General features: G+C 42.8%; 1 protein-coding gene across 10 annotated transcripts in view; it reads right to left on the minus strand.

Moving 5' to 3' along the window:
• The window catches only part of foxp1b (forkhead box P1b), a 492,035-nt gene that overhangs the window by 257,062 nt on the left and 217,032 nt on the right, over positions 1-17,941 (minus strand). For all 10 annotated transcript variants that reach the window (XM_080183569.1, XM_080183534.1, XM_080183572.1 and 7 more), the window contains one exon: positions 2,434-2,615. In XM_080183569.1, the coding sequence (XP_080039695.1) occupies positions 2,434-2,604 (171 nt within the window). In that variant the 5' untranslated portion in view covers positions 2,605-2,615. The remainder of the gene's footprint in view (positions 1-2,433; positions 2,616-17,941) is intronic.

Raw genomic sequence — 17,941 nt, forward strand, 5'->3', positions numbered from 1 at the left:
CTTAACACTTCAAACGTTTAATTTCATTTAGGAGCAGGTCACTCTTTCCTGTGAGAGGATTTTATAAGCACCCCTTCCATTCCACCAACAACACTGGATAAGACTGAAGGGGCTATTCGCTTTCCTCAACTTTCTAAACCATCTTAACCTTAAGTGCCCAGACTAAAAGAAAAGAGTTTCACAGGAACAGTGGCAATTTTAAACATACACTCAAAAAAGTTGTACGTGTATTTGTAGGTAACAATACTAAAGAAAGTGGTAAGGTATAAAAATTCAACAGCTCTTTGAACCCATTCTACTTAGTTAAAATGGTAGCAGTTGTCTGGCTCTCAAGAGCTTTAGTGTCACTATCAGTCAAATCCCTTTTGGATTAAATGTTGATCAGGTCATCCTGAACTGAATCAGACATGGTTCCTATTTCCAGCGTTATTGCTGAAACATCTACCAAACCATATCCAATTACTAATCAAACACGTATACCCTGCTTCACCAAGGAGTACTTGCTATGCAAAATAATTTTCAAGATACAAAGTATTAGGGTACAATTTGATATACTGTCCACAGACTATGAGACCTAAATGTCCTTAACCAAATTTAAACTTTGCTGTGCCAGTGCCAGGAAGTACTAAATTCCTTTCAAGATAAAAATGAAACTGTGGGCTGCATCTTACGCTCTCCACAACTATATTTGCGGATGGAGGAGGGTGGGTTGAACCATGTAAAATTCAGTCTTTGTGTCACTTATCTGCCTGCACCAAAACTGACTAAAACATTAAGGGGAAGAGAGAGGCATTTGGTGACACCCCCCACCCTTCGGCATATTGATTAATCAATGGTCAGTGAATGGCCACCTCTGCCAGTGTCTTCCTAGCAGCAGGCAAAGACAACGTCACAGGGAAACCCTGTCAGCTTTAACTAAATGGACCATATTGGACAGAGGTGGGTACCTCCTTTGCAAGCCATATGGGGCCACCAAAGGTCAACACCCCACCCTCTCCACCCCCTTTAATTCTTTGCACTGGTTTCACCCCCAGTTGCCTCCACCCCCTGCTCCAAGACCTCTGACTAACCAGCGGTCCTTGTGGCATCGTGTGACTGCCTGTACTTTCAGCAGCTGCCAACGCTCACACTGGTGCTGGTACAGAATTGCTGGCCAATCTGACTAGTCTGCAGCTGTCTAAGGCAGGATGGGGCAGAACCCTCGCGTTGAAGCAATCAGTATAGCTCCTCACGTTGATCTGCTTCGGGGCACTGCATTTCAACTGGTGGGGCAGAGTGGGAATCATGGCACCTTGTGAAATCCAGCTGTAACAGTGTGCGTGCATGAATTGTGTGCAGACTTAATAAAGAATATTAATTGATATCAGCATGCAACTTCAGGTACTCAAAATATTCCTCTCAAATTTCTAGCTACAATGACCTTCATCTTTTTGCATGTTAAGACACAGATGAGGAACATTCATTGACCCACAATAGCTCATCCATCCCAGAACGTCCTACTGTCTCCCTTAAGAGCCTCTATTGTTTCTTAAATGTTGCAGCTCCTCCGCCATACCCGGAATTCATTCCATGTGTTGATCAGTCTTTATGTAAAGAACTCCCTGACAGGCATGATAAATTTGCCTTGTGCTTGTTTGAATCTACGCCTTCTTGCCTCATTCTCAACAGTTAGCTTGAAGCAACGTTGTTTCTGTATTGTTTAAAGTATTGAAACTGCTGTAAGTTCTTTTCTGATGACATGATATACATCTGAAGCTTCTCTCCAATTGTTAAAAATGGCTTCTGGACCTTTCAACAGGTACAGAATTTGAAGGATTTACAAAACTCTGACTAACTTAAATGGGACTGTGATGCTCGGTCTTCGAAAATACAATCCACTGAATATTTTTCATTCAAAATACTACAGCATTTTATTTAAAGAAGATTCAGAACACTTTTGATGAAAAAAGGTGAATAGTATAGATTGAACTGATAATTTTAACAATCTGGGATATGCAGCTCATCACAGATTCAACAGCTCACATACACATTTCTATTTCGTTTTATTTCAAGAAAGAGAGCAATCACTGCTTTTGATGACAGCGCAAACTTTTTAAAAAGTCTCTTTTGAACAATTCTGATGCTGTTTTTATGCCTCACATTAATCAAAGCTCTACCCTGTTGTCTTTGCACAGCAAATCAGAATCTGCCCCTGGCAAAGAATGAGGAAAAGTCAACAGGAATTAAGTTTCAGTGCAACTGTTTACTCAACTGTGGCCCGCAGTTATTGAAATTTTATCCATGGTTTTGTGTGACTACAGCTGTAATGAATTCAGCATGCCTGCAATTCTCTAAGTAATGGCACATTTATTTCAAGCAACAACCTGCATGTCTATGTTGACCGAGGTAAACTGCAGTCTGGATCAAGGGGAAAAGCCAAGGCGTTAACTATACCTGCTGTTGCTGGAGATGAACCAATTCAGCAGCAGTCACTTCGATCGAAGACGTGTCACCGTTTGATCTCCCTTCCCTTGTGCTACTGTCTGGATAGTGGTTACCACTGCTAACTTCGTTCTGATTGGTTGAACCGTTGCTTGCTGCTTCAATCCCAGATTCTTGCATCATGACTCAAAAACCTGAAAAATAATTCAGAATAACAGCTGTCAACGCAGTAACCTTAGATTTTAAGTTTTTGAGTTGCCAAAACGCTGAAAAGATAGCACCCAGAACACTTTTATTTCTTTTAGGTTGCTGTGCATTGATTTTGCAGTTACTTAAGTTTTAAGTTTAAGTTTTTTATCATTTTTAGTTTTATTTATTAGTGGCACAAGAAGGCTTACAATAACACTGCAAGGAAATTACTGTGAAAAATCTCCTAGTCACCACATTCAGGCGCCTGTTTGAGCACACTGAGGAAGAATTTACCATGCCAATGCACCTAATCAGCACGTCCTTCAGACTGTGGAAGGAAACTGGGGCACCCAGAGGATACCCACACAGACGTGCGGAGAAAGTGCAAACTCCACACAGAGACTGACCCAAGCTGGGAATTGAATACAGGTTCCTGGTGCTGTGAGGCAGCAGTGCTAACCACTGTGCCGCCCCTTAATTACTTACACAAAAAATCATCCATTTTTACTAAGTCACACTGGTTGGACCTTACATATATTAGAAAATTAATGCTACACATGATTATCTTCTATTCATTGGATCACACTATTTTTGTGGGAATTAATTTCACTGGTGATGTTAAAATAGCCATAAAACTAAGTGCATGTAGGATTCATAAAGAGTTTAATTTGGCCTTATTTTGCGTCAGTACTATGCAACATAATTAAAATGCAACAAAAGAGCAAAAAAGGCAATTAGGTTCATTTCCCGTCAGTAACTAATGCGGACAAAAAAGCAGAAACCCATTTCATACTTGCGCTGACTTTTTTTTTGCTCACATTAATGACAGAGGAAAAACATTCCAATGAACAATCACGTGCCTTAAAAAAACAGCATTACACTGGTACTCTGGAAAAGTTAAGTTGGTTTCAAAGTCATATCCAAGAATTGCCGCATGATTGTACTCCTGGAACATTGTTTGTTTCTCATTTTTTAAAAAAAGGTTACTTTCTGGACAGACTGGTTCAAATTCAGATGTGATCTCCCCCACCCACCTCCAATTGGAGGAGCTTACTGACATTCCTCTGAGCAGCTACATGTGGAACAACCACATGGGCAAAATGTTGAAGGTCAGCTGACATCTGTGAAACTACATCCTAGCAGGGAGTCAGGACCTTCAATGGAAAAAGGAAAATGGTGAAACTGACAGGGCAGGGAGGGGGATCAGATGAAGTACTGATCCATTTGAGGTCTACATCTTCAGTATGCAAATAGAAAGTTATCAACCACCATTGTGGTCCAATGCTGAAATAGTCATCCGCTTAGCTGGACTAATTGCACGCTTCCCGCACTGTGCTATGAATAGCCATGAATCTTTATTGAAAATTAATTTGATGTGCATAATAAGGTATTTGGATTAAACAATTTTTTTCGGAAAGTTGGGTGATTCAGAAAAGCGTTTAAACATATGCAGGATGGGTGCTGCAGCTTTATATTGCTGGATCCGTACATCTGTATTCTAAAGTACTGGAGATAATTGACTGGGTATGGAAAACATGCCCTAGGTTACATGGGTTTATTTTTTCTGTTAAAAAATAAAACGTAATCAGTCTGACAAAAGAAGTACCACCTCCTTAACTTTGGTTTGCCTTTGGCAGTTGGCAGGCTTTTAATTCATTTCACACCTTGATAGTGATGTACTCGTGTGATCAAACCCAACAATAACTCTACTTTGATGAGTTAACCTTTTTGGGAAAGTTGCTCAGCTAACAAGAAGAGAGGCTTTATTCCGGGACAGTTAATGAAGGTTGACCAAGTCAGGCTGAAATGAATTAACTTAACTGATCAATTATTTATATGAAGCAGAAAAAATGCCCTTAAAACACTCTGCCTAATCATCAAAGGAAGTGAAAATTGAGCTAAACACAGATTTATAATATCACATGCTTACTCCTGTGGGAAGCTCAGTCACTGGAACCAGAATGGGGCTAATAAAAGCCGACTGACAAAGATTTCAAATTAAAACAATTTCAAATGCTGTGTGACAGAAAATGCTTAACAGTAAGGAATGTTACCAAATCTGTAAACGAGAAACATAATTATCCAAACACAATGTGTCTATAATGCAGTTTTAAAGTACTAACGTGCCATTCTACTAATATTACGCATGCACTGTCGCCCCATAATGAATTTTCACAATTATAAGAGGAGTAAATTTTCTAATGTGCAGTAGCTAAAAAGTAATCAAGAGAATGAGCCTAAAGGCTATTTCAATGTATGCAAAACTACTGACCCACAATAAACTGAAGGTAGCCCACAATGAATGCAGAATAATGCCCAAATGCTAAGTACCTATTCTGATGAGGAACAGCTAAAATTAACACTCAATTAATTTTTGAATCGACAAACAAATGAAACTCATAAATCTACCTTCTCATTAATTTTACTGTAGTGTAATACCATGCTGCAATATCGAGAAGAAATCTTAAGTGTTATCCATCATGAATATCAAAAAAGGGTAGCACTAAAACAGCATAAATTATGTATATTACCTGTTGGTAAAAATGATAAATGTTTTATCATTTCCAATGCATAATGTGAGTTTCAGCATTATTGAAGATAAAAAATATGTGATTTTCTTTGAATACTCATCTGGAGCAAAACTGCATTAATTAATGGGGGAAAGGGTCTGCTTCTCAAACACATATGATTTGTCAAGGTCACAATGTCTGTTGTTCTTTTCCTTATCTTTGAACTCTCCTAGCATTCTGTTGCCAATGTTAACAGGTTCTGTCAGGTTTAAATGCACAACAAATATCCTGAAACAACAACAACATTTAGAACAATAACACAAACAGTCCATGTAAAGGTGTCTAACTTGTTTACCAAACATCATGAGAAACAAACTGGGCAGATGGTCACCTGCTACTGCCTCACTCACAATTGCAGCACAGCACTGCAACTCTCTGCAACAGGCCTGTTAAGTTAGCATTTGTTGGACAAAAGAACTTTGTCCATCTCATGCACCATACTTCTCTTGTTCGGCTCTGTCTCTTTTTGTTGGCTGGCAGGGTGGGTGGGGAGGGGGAAGGAAAAGAAAGCAAACAACTGCATAGATACCATTCCACTCTAAGGAAATCTAGTGGAGAACTAAACAGCTTTGCTAATCTGCTAGCTCCTTCACTCGAGTCTCCGATAAGAAAAGCAAACCCAAGCCTGCTTGAGCTGCATTCCATGGACAAGTTCCCTTCTTCTTTATCAAAACACAGCACTAAATTTTGTTCAACCATACAGGGTAAACTGCTGCGCACACCCGTAAACAGAGGTATATTTGTTTAATAACTGATTGCTGCCATAGCTACAGTAAACAACGTGCCTGCATTTGTGTTCGTGAACAAACACATCATCTTGCAAGACCAATTTAACATTAACCAGGTGGAATAATCGACAGATTTTGGAGGTGACACTCAGCCAAGACAATGTAAACAGAATGGAGGAGGAGAAAGGGGCCATTCTTAGGGAATCAAGGTCGAGGCAATGCATTGTGGCTTGAGTAAACAGTGGGAAGAACTTAAGACAAACAACTATTCAGTCTTCTTTCATCCACTGACATTTATACAAGTGGTGATTTTTTTTGTATATTAACATATATCAGCTGCTGCCCACCATGAAATCAGCCCAGTGAGAGATCAGGCCAACCTGTTTACACAACGTTCTATTTACTCACAAGGAAGAATCATTCGTATCAGCAGCTTAGCCTTATCCATCCATTGCTAACACACACAACCTTGGCTGTATTTCTTCCATTTGAGTGTCTTTTTCACGTTAAACTAATTCTTCCAATTTCCTTTTGTTACAATTCGCATGTACTTTTTGCAGCCCTAATATGGACAACACAACCAGAGAACAATCAAGGATTGCAGGAGAAATTATTCTTTCTAATATGGAATTTTTTAAAGTTGTCTGACACACAAATATGACTTAAGTGTGCATTTAAACTGGTTTGAAATAAACACACTCACTGAGAGCGATGTGCTCCAGGCAAAACTGAATAATTTCATCAAATGTCAACATGTGGGAAATGGTTTTTCTGAGCATGTGTTGTTCAAAGCATTATAACACTTGAGCAATCTTGAAGCATCACAAGGAGGGTGGATTTGAGAAGAGATACAGTTTACAACTGTTCTACAAGATAACGTGTTCCCTTCAAGTTCCACATCATGAATTATTGTCCACAATCTGTTTGTCGACAAACATAGGAAAATATATCTTTGACATTATCACCTGATCAAAATGTTGATCTATCTGCTACCAATTTGAGCTGTAAAATTCATTTATTTAGATAACTTTTGTGCAGTTCTGCATATGTGACCCCTGTTCCAGTATTGTATTTAGGCTTTGGGAGTGTTCAGATAATCATCAGTTTCTGAAGATTCCCCATCCCTGCTGTTCTCAAATGTTGCACAACATCCATGTTTAAATTTACTCAGACACCGTAATCATACAAAACAAATCCCATTGACCATATTTCACATGCATTACTCTTCAAGATAAAAATATATTTTAAATAATCTTCAAAGTGAAGCATTTTTTAAACAAAGAGTGGAATTCTCCTATATGGAGACTAAGTGCAGTAGTGGATAGTCCTGTCAGCCACAATGGCAGAGCCTACGCCAGATGGAGTGCTTTGAACATCATTAGTTATGCACAGGCAAATTCCCCTCCAATTCTCCTGGCAGTGAGCAACTGATTGGTCCGTCTGCCTTCCGGTAACAGGTTTGAAGGTCCCAGTGTAATATTGAAATACCAGACCAGCGCACTCATATCACTTTCTCCACCAGAATGTGTAGGATATCAGCAACCCAGAGGGGAAGGCAAGCAGCCTCAAGAAGAGTCAGTTCCTCAATTCAATCACCATCCCCTTGAGCCCACCACTTGCGAGCACCCATGCCTCACTACTTCCCAGCATTCCCAGAGTCTTCATCCATTCCTTTCCAGTAAATAATGTGTTATCTCTTTGACACCCTTGTTTGTGAGTTTTGCATGCCAGCTTGTTGGGGTCATGCTTCCCTCCCCTCACTCTTCCCTCTGTTTTCGCCTTCTTCATTTACTTCTTTTCTTAGCCTCTGCCTGTCCTAGTGAGCCCGCACCCTACCTCCTCCCACATTGCCCACTTTGTCTTCGTATGCCATCCCCACCCCCCAACCCCAACCCCTCTTCATCTCACAATCCACCCGCCAGTGGTAGCTGCTGGCACACGTGTCCCACAGCACAGTCCTGTCCTGGTACACACTAGTGTGTGGCACCAGAGGGGAAGGAAGCCCCTGTATTCCCCAACCCTAGTGTTGTACTGATCTGAGACAGTCACACAGCAGAGTCCATGATTCCAGCAACAAGATGCTTTCTATGAAGACCAGCTTCGCATGGAGATGGAGGGATGGAACTGGTCTGCCCCAACAGAGTGGTAAGCAGCACGTCAGGAACAGTACAGCACTGTGGCCGAAAGCTTTGCTGTAGCTATCTCGATCTCTTGTCAACTGAGGGCCATCTTGTGCATGCCACTCTTTAACAGAGTTTGAAACTGACATGATTTCCCATTGGCATGACACAAGGTTTGAAGGCCTGACGGGATTCCAGAGGGCAGTAGTTTTAGTGAGCTTTCCTGAGATGCAAATGATACTCACCACCACATGCCAGAAAAATGGCTGACCTGCCACTGGGAGAATTCCAATGTAATTTTACACCGGCCAGATGAACCACGCCCACCCACCACCAAACCCACCAGGAGCGGATTGGGAAAATTCCGCCTAGAATGCTTTAAAGAGAATCCATATCAAATTGAAACAAAGGAGCTTTGAGATCAAAGTGAATCTGCACTACAGCCTCAGGGCTTGCTTACATTTTCGAAAAATAATTGATTGCACTACTTTATAGCAAATTGGTATCAGTTGTTACAGCAAATTTTGGTAAGCAAAAAGTTTAAGATTAGTTGAAGTTATTATTTATTAATGTCACAAGTAAGCATACATTAACAATGCAATGAAGTTGCTGTGAAAATCATCAAAAATAGTTATCACATTCCAGCACCTGTTCAGGCATGCTGAAGGAGAATTTGATGTGGGTATGCCGGCATTGGACTGGCGTAAACACAGTAAAAAGTCTGACAACACCAGGTTTTAGTCCAACCGATTTATTTGATAATAGACTCACAAGCTTTCGGGTTAGTCCCTTCGTCAGGTGAGTGGAGAGTTCTGGCCTCAGACAGAGCATATAAAGCACAGACAGTTTAGAGATTACTGATTAGAATGCGAATCCTTACACCTAACCTGCTGTTCAAGACCTGAAGTGGCTGACAATGTGAGTGGAAGGAGCACTGATCACAGGTTATAGAGATGTGTATTGTCTCCAGACAGTACAGTAAGTGAGGTTTTGCAAACCCAGGCAAGTCACGGGGGTTACAGATAGTGCGACATGAACGCAAGATCCCTGTTGAGACCATCCTCATGTGTGCGGAACTTGGCTATCAGTCTCTGTTCAGCGACTCTGCGCTGTCATGTGTCGTGAAGGCCGCCTTGGAGAATGCTTACCCGAAGGTCAGAGGCTGAATGCCCGTTTACCATGGCCAATGTACCTAACCAGCGTGGAACGAAACTGGAGCAGGCAGGGGAAACCCACGCAGATACGGGGAGAACATGCAGATTCCACACAGAGAGAGACCCAAGCCGGGAATCATGACCCAAGCCCAGGGCCCTGCACTGTGAAACAGCAGTGCTAACTATTGCACCACCATGCCACCCCAGTAATGAAATCAGTTATTTTAACAATCAAAAATTTTGTAACAATTCTAAGTGTCAAATTTATGTAAGAACTGGAATAAATCCCACTGTTTTTCTCAGCGACAGTTTCAAAATGAATCTCCCACACTCTGTGCACTGCAGAGTGCACAAGCGTGAATCATGCTGAAAATCAGTGAGCACGGCTATTGCCGCTGGAGAGGCCAGTAGCATAGCGCTGAGTGAGCCACTGTGCATGCGCTGATCTGTCAGTGCCAGGATCGGTGCATGCACATTTGGCCTCCCGATCGCTGGCCTGCTCCACAACCCCCACCATGCTGTCTCATCAACCCCCCACACCCACCTCACGGCCCGACCGCTGTCTGGGCCTGTCTTGCCTTCCACCCCTGATGTGCCCTGATCCCCCATCCAGCCCCCCACAGCAGTCCTGATCTCCTTCCCTGTCACCTCCTCCCACAACCAGACACCCACCCACAAACCACCCACCCCGCCCCCCCCGAACGCTGGCCTCACTCCCTCTGTCACACAGCCAGACTGCAGAGCAGCAACGGGACTCCCACCCCAACAATTGCCTCCCAGAGGCCCTGCCCCCATTTGACCCCACCTCTTGGCACTGTCCAATACCCAGTGTAATGTCAATGTGCTCCCTGGGCATTGCCACTTTGCCGCTTGGCAGTGCCACTGGCCTGGCTTTCACTGCCAAGTTGGCAATGTCCAGGGCACATCCCCCACTTGTTGGGGCCTCTATGGCCCCTCCTTCACTCCAGCAGGTTTGGGCAACCAGAAGCTATTGTAAACCCCGCAAGAGTGAACCACTCCTGGTGCGGGGAGAGGCTAGTGGGCCTGGAGACCCGGGCCTGCTAATTACACGGAAACGATTTTACAATGAGTAAATAAATTATACAGCTCCGCTCGATTTCCAGCATGGAGCTGACGGCACTGGAAATCCAACACCCTGAGACTTGCGAAGGCCGTGGCGCCCAGCGGGAAGCCTGCTAAACAGCCTCTGCTTAAGTCTCCCGATCCACTGTTGCCCCTTTTATTCTTTCTAAAAATCCAAAGGAATGATTCCCTTTTTGTTATCAAAATGAAGGTTTTCACTCGTAAAGAACAGATCACATATTGCAGCTTTTGGTAAGCAGTAAGTTTAAGCTTATTTTAAGTTTTTATTCATTAATGTCACAAGTTGGTGTACATTAACAATGCAATGAAGTTGCTGTGAAAATCCCCTAGTCGCCACACTCTGGCGCCTGTTCGGGTACACTGACTGAGAATTTACCATGGCCAATGTACCTAACCAGCACACCTTTTGGACAGCGGAAGGAAACTGGAGCACCCAGAGGAAACCCACGCAGACACAGGGAGAACATGCACACTCCATTCAGAGAGTGACTCAAGCCGGGAATCATGACCCAAGCCCAGGGCCCTGCACTGTGAGACAGCAGTGCTAACTATTGTGCCACTGTGCCACCCCAGTAATGACATCATGCAATCCAACGTCAAGCAAAACATGGGTTGGATGCAGGGAAAACCTCTCTGATGCAGTTCCACATAAACGTTTTCTCCAAGCTCAAAATGTTATACCTTCTGCCCTTTCTCATGCCAGTGAAAATACTGGACACACGCATCGCCATCAAGGAAGGTCACCTCAACACTTCACCGTGCCGCAAGCCCATGGATAACCTCACAATGCTCCACTTCTCCAGCTTCCATCCTAAAGGCATTAAAGAAGCCATCCCCTATGGACAAGCCCTCTGTATACACAGGATCTGCTCAGATGAGGAGGATCGCAACAAACACCTATAAACGCTGAAAGATGCCCTCACAAGAACAGGATATGGCGCTCGACTCATTGATCAACATTTCCGACGCACCACAGCAAAAAACCTCTTCAGAAGACAAACACAGAACACGGCGGACAGAGTACCCTTCGTTGTCCAGTACTTCCCTGGAACGGAGAAGCTACAACATCTTCTCCGCAGTCTTCAACATGTCATCGATGAAGACGAACATCTCGTCAAGGCCATCCCCACTTCTTGCCTTCAAACAACCACACAACCTCAAAGAGACCACTGTCCGCAGCAAACTACTCAGCCTTCAGGAGAACAGTGACCACAACACCACACAACCCTGCCACAGCAACCTCTGCAAGATGTGCCAGATCATCTACACAGTTGCCATCATCTCACATAAGAACACCATTCAGCAGGCATACGGTACATAATCTTGCGACTTGGCCATCTTTATCTACTTGATAAGCTGCAGGAAAGGATGTCCCGAGACATGGTACATTGACGAGAACATGCAGACGCTACGACAACGGATGAATGAACACTGCTCGACAATCACGAGGCAGGAGTGATCTCTTCCTGGCGGGGTACACTTCAGCAGTCACGGGCATTCAGCCTCTGATCTTCGGGTAAGCGTTCTCCAAGACGGCCTTCACAACACACAACAATGCAGAATCACCAAGCAAAAACTAATATCCAAGTTCCGCACACATGAGGACGGCCTAAACTGGGATCTTGGATCTATGTCACACTATCTGTAACACCCATGACATGCCTGGGCTTGCAAAATCTTACTAACTGTCCTGGCTTGAGACAATTCATACCACTTCAACCTGTGCTTAACCTTCTCTCCACTCACGTTGTCTTTATCTGTAAAGACGCGATTACTTGTAAAGACTCACATTCCAACACAACTCTTCACTCACTTGAAGAAGGAGCAACACTCCGAAAGCTTGCGCTGCCAAATAAACCTGTTGGACTTTAACCTGGTGTTGTAAGACTTCTTGCAGTGAAAACAAAAGCCATACAATTTCTGTCATCTAGCCTTTTTGAGTCATCATAAATGATCCAAGCTCATCACTTCGGTTTGACTGCAGGTGAATGAAGCCAGCTCAGGGATCAGAATGGCTCAGATGCATCTGAACGCTCACTTCCAGGTCTGAAGACTATGATTCAAGTCCCATGCCAGAGACATGTGCAGGAACTCTGTGCTGACACTCCAGTGCAGTACCAAGGGAGTCCTACAATATCAAAAATGCTTTCTTTCTGATGAGACATTAAAGCAAGAACCTTGTCTGCCCTTTCAGTCAGATTTCAGGGATCCTGTGGCGCTATTTCAAAACAGTCAAAAAAGTTCCCCAATATTCTGGCCAATACTTATCCCTCTACAAACATCATTAAAACAGATTATCTCTTCATTATCACACTGTTGTTTGTGGGGCCTTGCTGTGTAAAAATTGACTGCCTCATTTCCTACATTACAATAATTACACAGTGAAAGTGCTCAATTAGATGTAAAGTGCTTGGAATGTCCTGAAGTCATAAAAAGCATTAGATAAACACAAGTCTTTTTTTGCCAGTATAAACTGGCAGCTGGATGAACTGGGGGACATTTTCCCTCAGGTATTCAAACAGTCAGTAGGCAGAGCAATTTTCCTGACCACCTGTTTCATGTCTCAGGCAGTAAGATCACCAGCAGATGATGCAGGGCAGGATTCTGCCTGAGATCTTCAGCACTGATGACAAGTGTCAAATCAGCATTGATGACAAGTGTCAAATTACTCTGAGACAAGTTTGTCCTGCTGATTTCTTTGTGTAATTTCTCAGTATTTAGTGTGAGCTGAGTGCTCTGAGAAGAACATGTCCTCCCAATTCCCCACTTGCTTACAGAGTCTGAAGACTGTTGAAGAAGAGAGTTCTAAAAGTCAATGGTGTAGCAGTGGGAATACAAGTGAAAGCACAGTGCAGGTACTGAAGCAGGTCTTGTTCACCATGAAAGTCCTGAATTTATCCCCTAAATTGCTGTTTTAGCATGACAATAGCTTTTTCCATTAGTGACCCAGAACCTCAAAAATTCTCATGGCATCACCTTTTCACTGCAGTTCCTAAGTGCTGTACAGGCATCATCACAATATGAAGTCTCGTAACACCAGGTTAAAGTCCAACAGGGTTATTTGGTACCACAAGCCACTAGCTTTTGGAGCACTGTCCCTTCATCAGGTGAGTGGGAGTTCTGTTCACAAACAGGGCATATAAAGACACAAACTCAATTTACAAACTAATTCATTATTCTATAAATTGAATTTGTGTCTTTATATACCCTGTTTGTGAATAGAATTCCCACTCAACTGATGAAGGGGGCAGTGCTCCGAAAGCTAGTAGCTTGTGCTACCAAATAAACCTGCTGGACTTTAACGTGGTGTTGTGAGACTTCTTACTGTGTTTACCCCAGTCCAATGCTAACATCTCCATGATGATCATATTCATGTTTTGTCCGCGAATAATCAACTATACGCAGTGTAGATCAAACTGGCACTAACAGGACAGGGTTTGATCCCTGTTGCAGCTGGGGTGAGTTCAGGTCCTGCCTCTTTGCCCTACTCAAACGTAGGTCATGGCACTGTGGGTCAGACCTGCCTTCAGGCAGAGAACTCATAAAGAATAATCACCTATGGATCTGCTGCTCCGCATTAAAAGTGTTGAGTTCCTGGACATGCAAAATGAATGCATTATGGCTACCACCAGGATACCATATACATACCTACATAATGTGTGGACAGTAGTCACATGTCAGGTGCACACAGAGTATGGGCATTCCTTTAGAATCATAAAAGCTCTTGATTCATGTGACACTGCCTAAATTTCCATGAGAGCTCTGAGTAGCAGGCTGGACTTTTGGGAACCAGCAGTTGCTGCAAATCCCATTGCTCTGTCCTGTTAGTGGGAAACTTGTTGCCTTAGTAAATAAGAGTATCTATTTCTTCTATTATGCAGCAGTGTGCAGCTGACTGGCTAATGTGTGCCATGTCCCCCGCTGCAGCCCAAAAAGGCCCTGTGGGCAACCAAAACTTTAACTGCCACTGGCATAGTGGCCCCATGACTCAGAAAGCTGTAACCTCTCCTGCAGTCTTCACTCAAATAATAAGCAAAGTGCTATTAAGTGGTACTTACTCACAATAACCTGCTCACTGATGCTCAGTTTGGGTTCCATCAGGATCACTCAGCTCCAAACTCATCACAGCCTTGGTCCAAATATGGACGAAAGAGCAGAACTCTAAAGGTAACATCAAGGCATCACTTGATTGGGTGTGCCTTTGAGGAAGAACTACAAAAGTTAATGAATGTAGCCCAATCCATCACACAAACCAGCCGCCCATCCATTGACTCTGTCTACACTCCCCACTGCCTCTGTAAGGCAGCCAGCATGATTAAGGACCCCACACCCCAGACACTCTCTCTTCCAACTTCTTCCTTCGGGAAAAAGATACAAAAGTCTGAGGTCACATACCAATCGACTGAAGAACAGCTTCTTCCCTGCTGCTGTCAAACTTTTGAATGTACTTATCTTGCATTAAGTTGATCTTTCCCGACACCCTAGCTATGAATGCATTACGGCTACCACCAGGATAATCAATTATATGCAGTGTAGATCAGACTGGTACTAACAGGACAAGGTTTAATCCCTGTTGCAGCTGGAGTGAGTTCAGGTCCTGCTTCCTTGCCCTACCCAAACGTAGGTTACTACATTCTACAATCTCTCATTTTCGTCTCTATGAATGGTATGTTTGGTTTATATAGTGTGCAAAAATCAATACGGTATGTTAATACATCTGATGATAATAAATCAAATCAAATCACCAGTTAAGTTCAACTGGTATTAGGAGAGATCTCTCCACTGGCTGGAGTCATACCTAGCTCAAAGGAAAATGGTTGTGTTGAAGGCCAAACATGTCAGCCCTAGGCATCACAGCAGAAGTTCCTTAGGGTGGTATCTTAGGCCCAACCATCTTCAGCTGCTTCATCATTGACCTTTCCTCCATCATAAGGTCAGGAGTGGGGATATTCATTGACCGACCTGGACAACATTCAGAATTGGACTAATAAGTAAAAGTAACATTTGCCCAACAGAACAACCAGGAAAGTGTTTAATGGTATGCAGTTGGTGGACATTCACTTGTGCCTTAATAAGTAGACACAGATTGAAACCATGGCTGTTTTGTTAGGAGGTGAATGTTTGTAATAGGTAACTATAAGAGTGTAAAGATTGACTCTAGTTCCATCCTTCACAAAATGGTTTTCTGAATTGTAACAGCAATGAGCATCTCATTGTAAACAATCCCATGGCATTCAATGACATTACTGTTGGTGAATCTCTCACTATCAACATGTTGGGAATGGGGCAGTGTAGGTGGAGGATGCCACTGATCAGAAACTTAACTGAACCAGCCATGTAAATATTGTGGCTACAATAGCAAGACACAGACTGAGAATTCTGCAGTGTTAGGAGGTGTTGGATATAGTTCAGTAGGTCAGATTAAAATATTCATAATCAAGGGTAGTTCAATATTAAGTATCCATTAACTACAAGAAACTCTATACATAGGTACAAGAAAGTTTTCATACTTGCCTTGACACATGGCTCTGTCCAATACTATACTGACTCCTAGGTGTGGTCATGTGTTCTCTTACATGACTGTGTGGGCAGTACTGTATTCAGTCTCACATTAATCCTTTATGTGCCAGACCCTTAAGCACAAAGATTTGCTTGCCATCATACCTTAGTGGTTCCAGAAATATTCCCACAACCACAAGATAGATTCGTCTGGCCCATAAAGCGGTGTGTCTGTTGTTTGTAACCTGAGGTCTCACAGCCATGGTTCTTTGTCCGATTGGCCCACAACTGGCTCCAGTGTCCGTTTGTGGGATGGCCATTGACTGGGATATTCACATTCCAGAATGCAGGTATGCTGTCTTGACCTTGTGCATCCACTTGGAATCTTAGGTGCATTTTGATGTTTTGGCTTTGCACAGCTTCCAGAAGCGTCCTATTCGGTTAAATTGAAAACATTGGGCTTAAATTGCCAGATACTGATCATGCCTGTGGGGGCGTAGTGCTAGTATAGCCACTCTGCTGGAGGGTTAGGGAGCCTGGAGTCTCCCTGTATCTGTGCTACTTCATTAACTGGACACTGAGGTTTACTTGTACTACAGTTTGCTTTCTCCCCTGAATGAGAATCTGTGCTGGAAATGGATTTCAAATTGTCTGACGATCTGGATGGCAGACTCAAAGGTTAGATTTTCCTTCACTTGAAACAATTCTTTGCGCAATGGGTTGAGAGAACAAATGGCTATTGAAACAGAAACTGTCCAACATTTCAATCGGCAGCGGATATTTCAGAAGGAAGAATGTAAAAGGATTCACAGAAAGACAAAGATTAGGTGAAGAGCTTGCATTGGGCACAAGTGGACAATTCAAAAGATGTCACACTGTGATGTAATTGAGCAGCAAGAGATGGAAATGGGCTGGAATGGTGAATGACTTACAGTCAGTATCTTGGTCTTGTGAGAATCTCAAGCAGATTCAATTGGGTGAAGATTTGATATTGTTCTCTAACATTGAAGCACAGCAGGATTGACTACTTCACTTGTTCTCACTGCGAGGTTTCTGTCCTGAAGAGCCATTAGTGATATTTAATGGGCTCTAAGATGGACACTGAGCTGGAAGTTTCTCCTTGGCCATATTCCACCTGTAGCTTTTCAAATTGAGCTCAGTACCTGTCTGATCTAGGTGACAACTTTCAACAGGCTGGATATTTACTTGCGAAAGAAACATCTACAGGCCAATGGGAGTAAGAAAAAGTTAAAGTGAGAAATTGGATTCCCTTGGACAGAGCTAGCACATACACAATAGGCCGACTGGTATTCATCAGTGCTGTAATTCGATGATATTGACTGCAGCAATTCAAAAGGGTGACACACCGTCAACTTCTCAATGGCAACTAAAGGTGGACAATAAATGCTGGTTTTGCCAGTGTTAGCCACATCCTGTGGATGCATGGAAGTACATTTTTTTGGGCAGAATAGTAGTAGTTTTATTTTGAACCTAGTTCAAATTATACTAAGCTGGAAATGCTAGCTGTCCAAAGGATTGAATTTTTCTTACCTTGAAAAATACAGAAAAAAATAACAAAATGTGAAATTTAAATCATTCATTTTAGCTGGAGGTTGTGGGGCAGGAACAACAATGGGTAGACAGGCACATGCATAGATGGCCCACAGTGGGGTCTCCAAAAAAACATAAAAACAGTACATTCACTCAAACTTGCAGCAAATAAATACAATTGCACAATTAGTGCTGGATTAGGGACAGTTCTGTGATGCAGATTCACTAGGTTGAAGCAGTCCAAACTCATTTCACTTGGGCTTTACAGTCAATAGATAAAAGAAACTTTTACTCCTTCAGTGTGGGTTGGATCATGGTCACAGAGGTAAAGGTAAAGTGTGCAAACATAACGCACCACCCATTTCCCTGATTCCACTGCCATGCTGTCGATAGGATCTGCCTAATTGAAATAACTGGACACTGCATTTACCACAAGGTTATGCATGATTACAACTGGATGCCCCATAGCTGTCCTGTAATTATTTTTTCTAACAGAGAAGAAGTACAGATGCTACATTGCAAAAACTCAAATATATTTGCAGGAACAATGTAGATCAATTTCCTGAACACTGTGTTGTACTCAAACACTGACCTCTACTCTTCAC

This window comes from Carcharhinus amblyrhynchos, chromosome 3 (assembly GCF_965287045.1).
Source record: "Carcharhinus amblyrhynchos chromosome 3, sCarAmb.v2.hapA, whole genome shotgun sequence".
Classification (NCBI taxonomy): domain Eukaryota; kingdom Metazoa; phylum Chordata; class Chondrichthyes; order Carcharhiniformes; family Carcharhinidae; genus Carcharhinus; species Carcharhinus amblyrhynchos.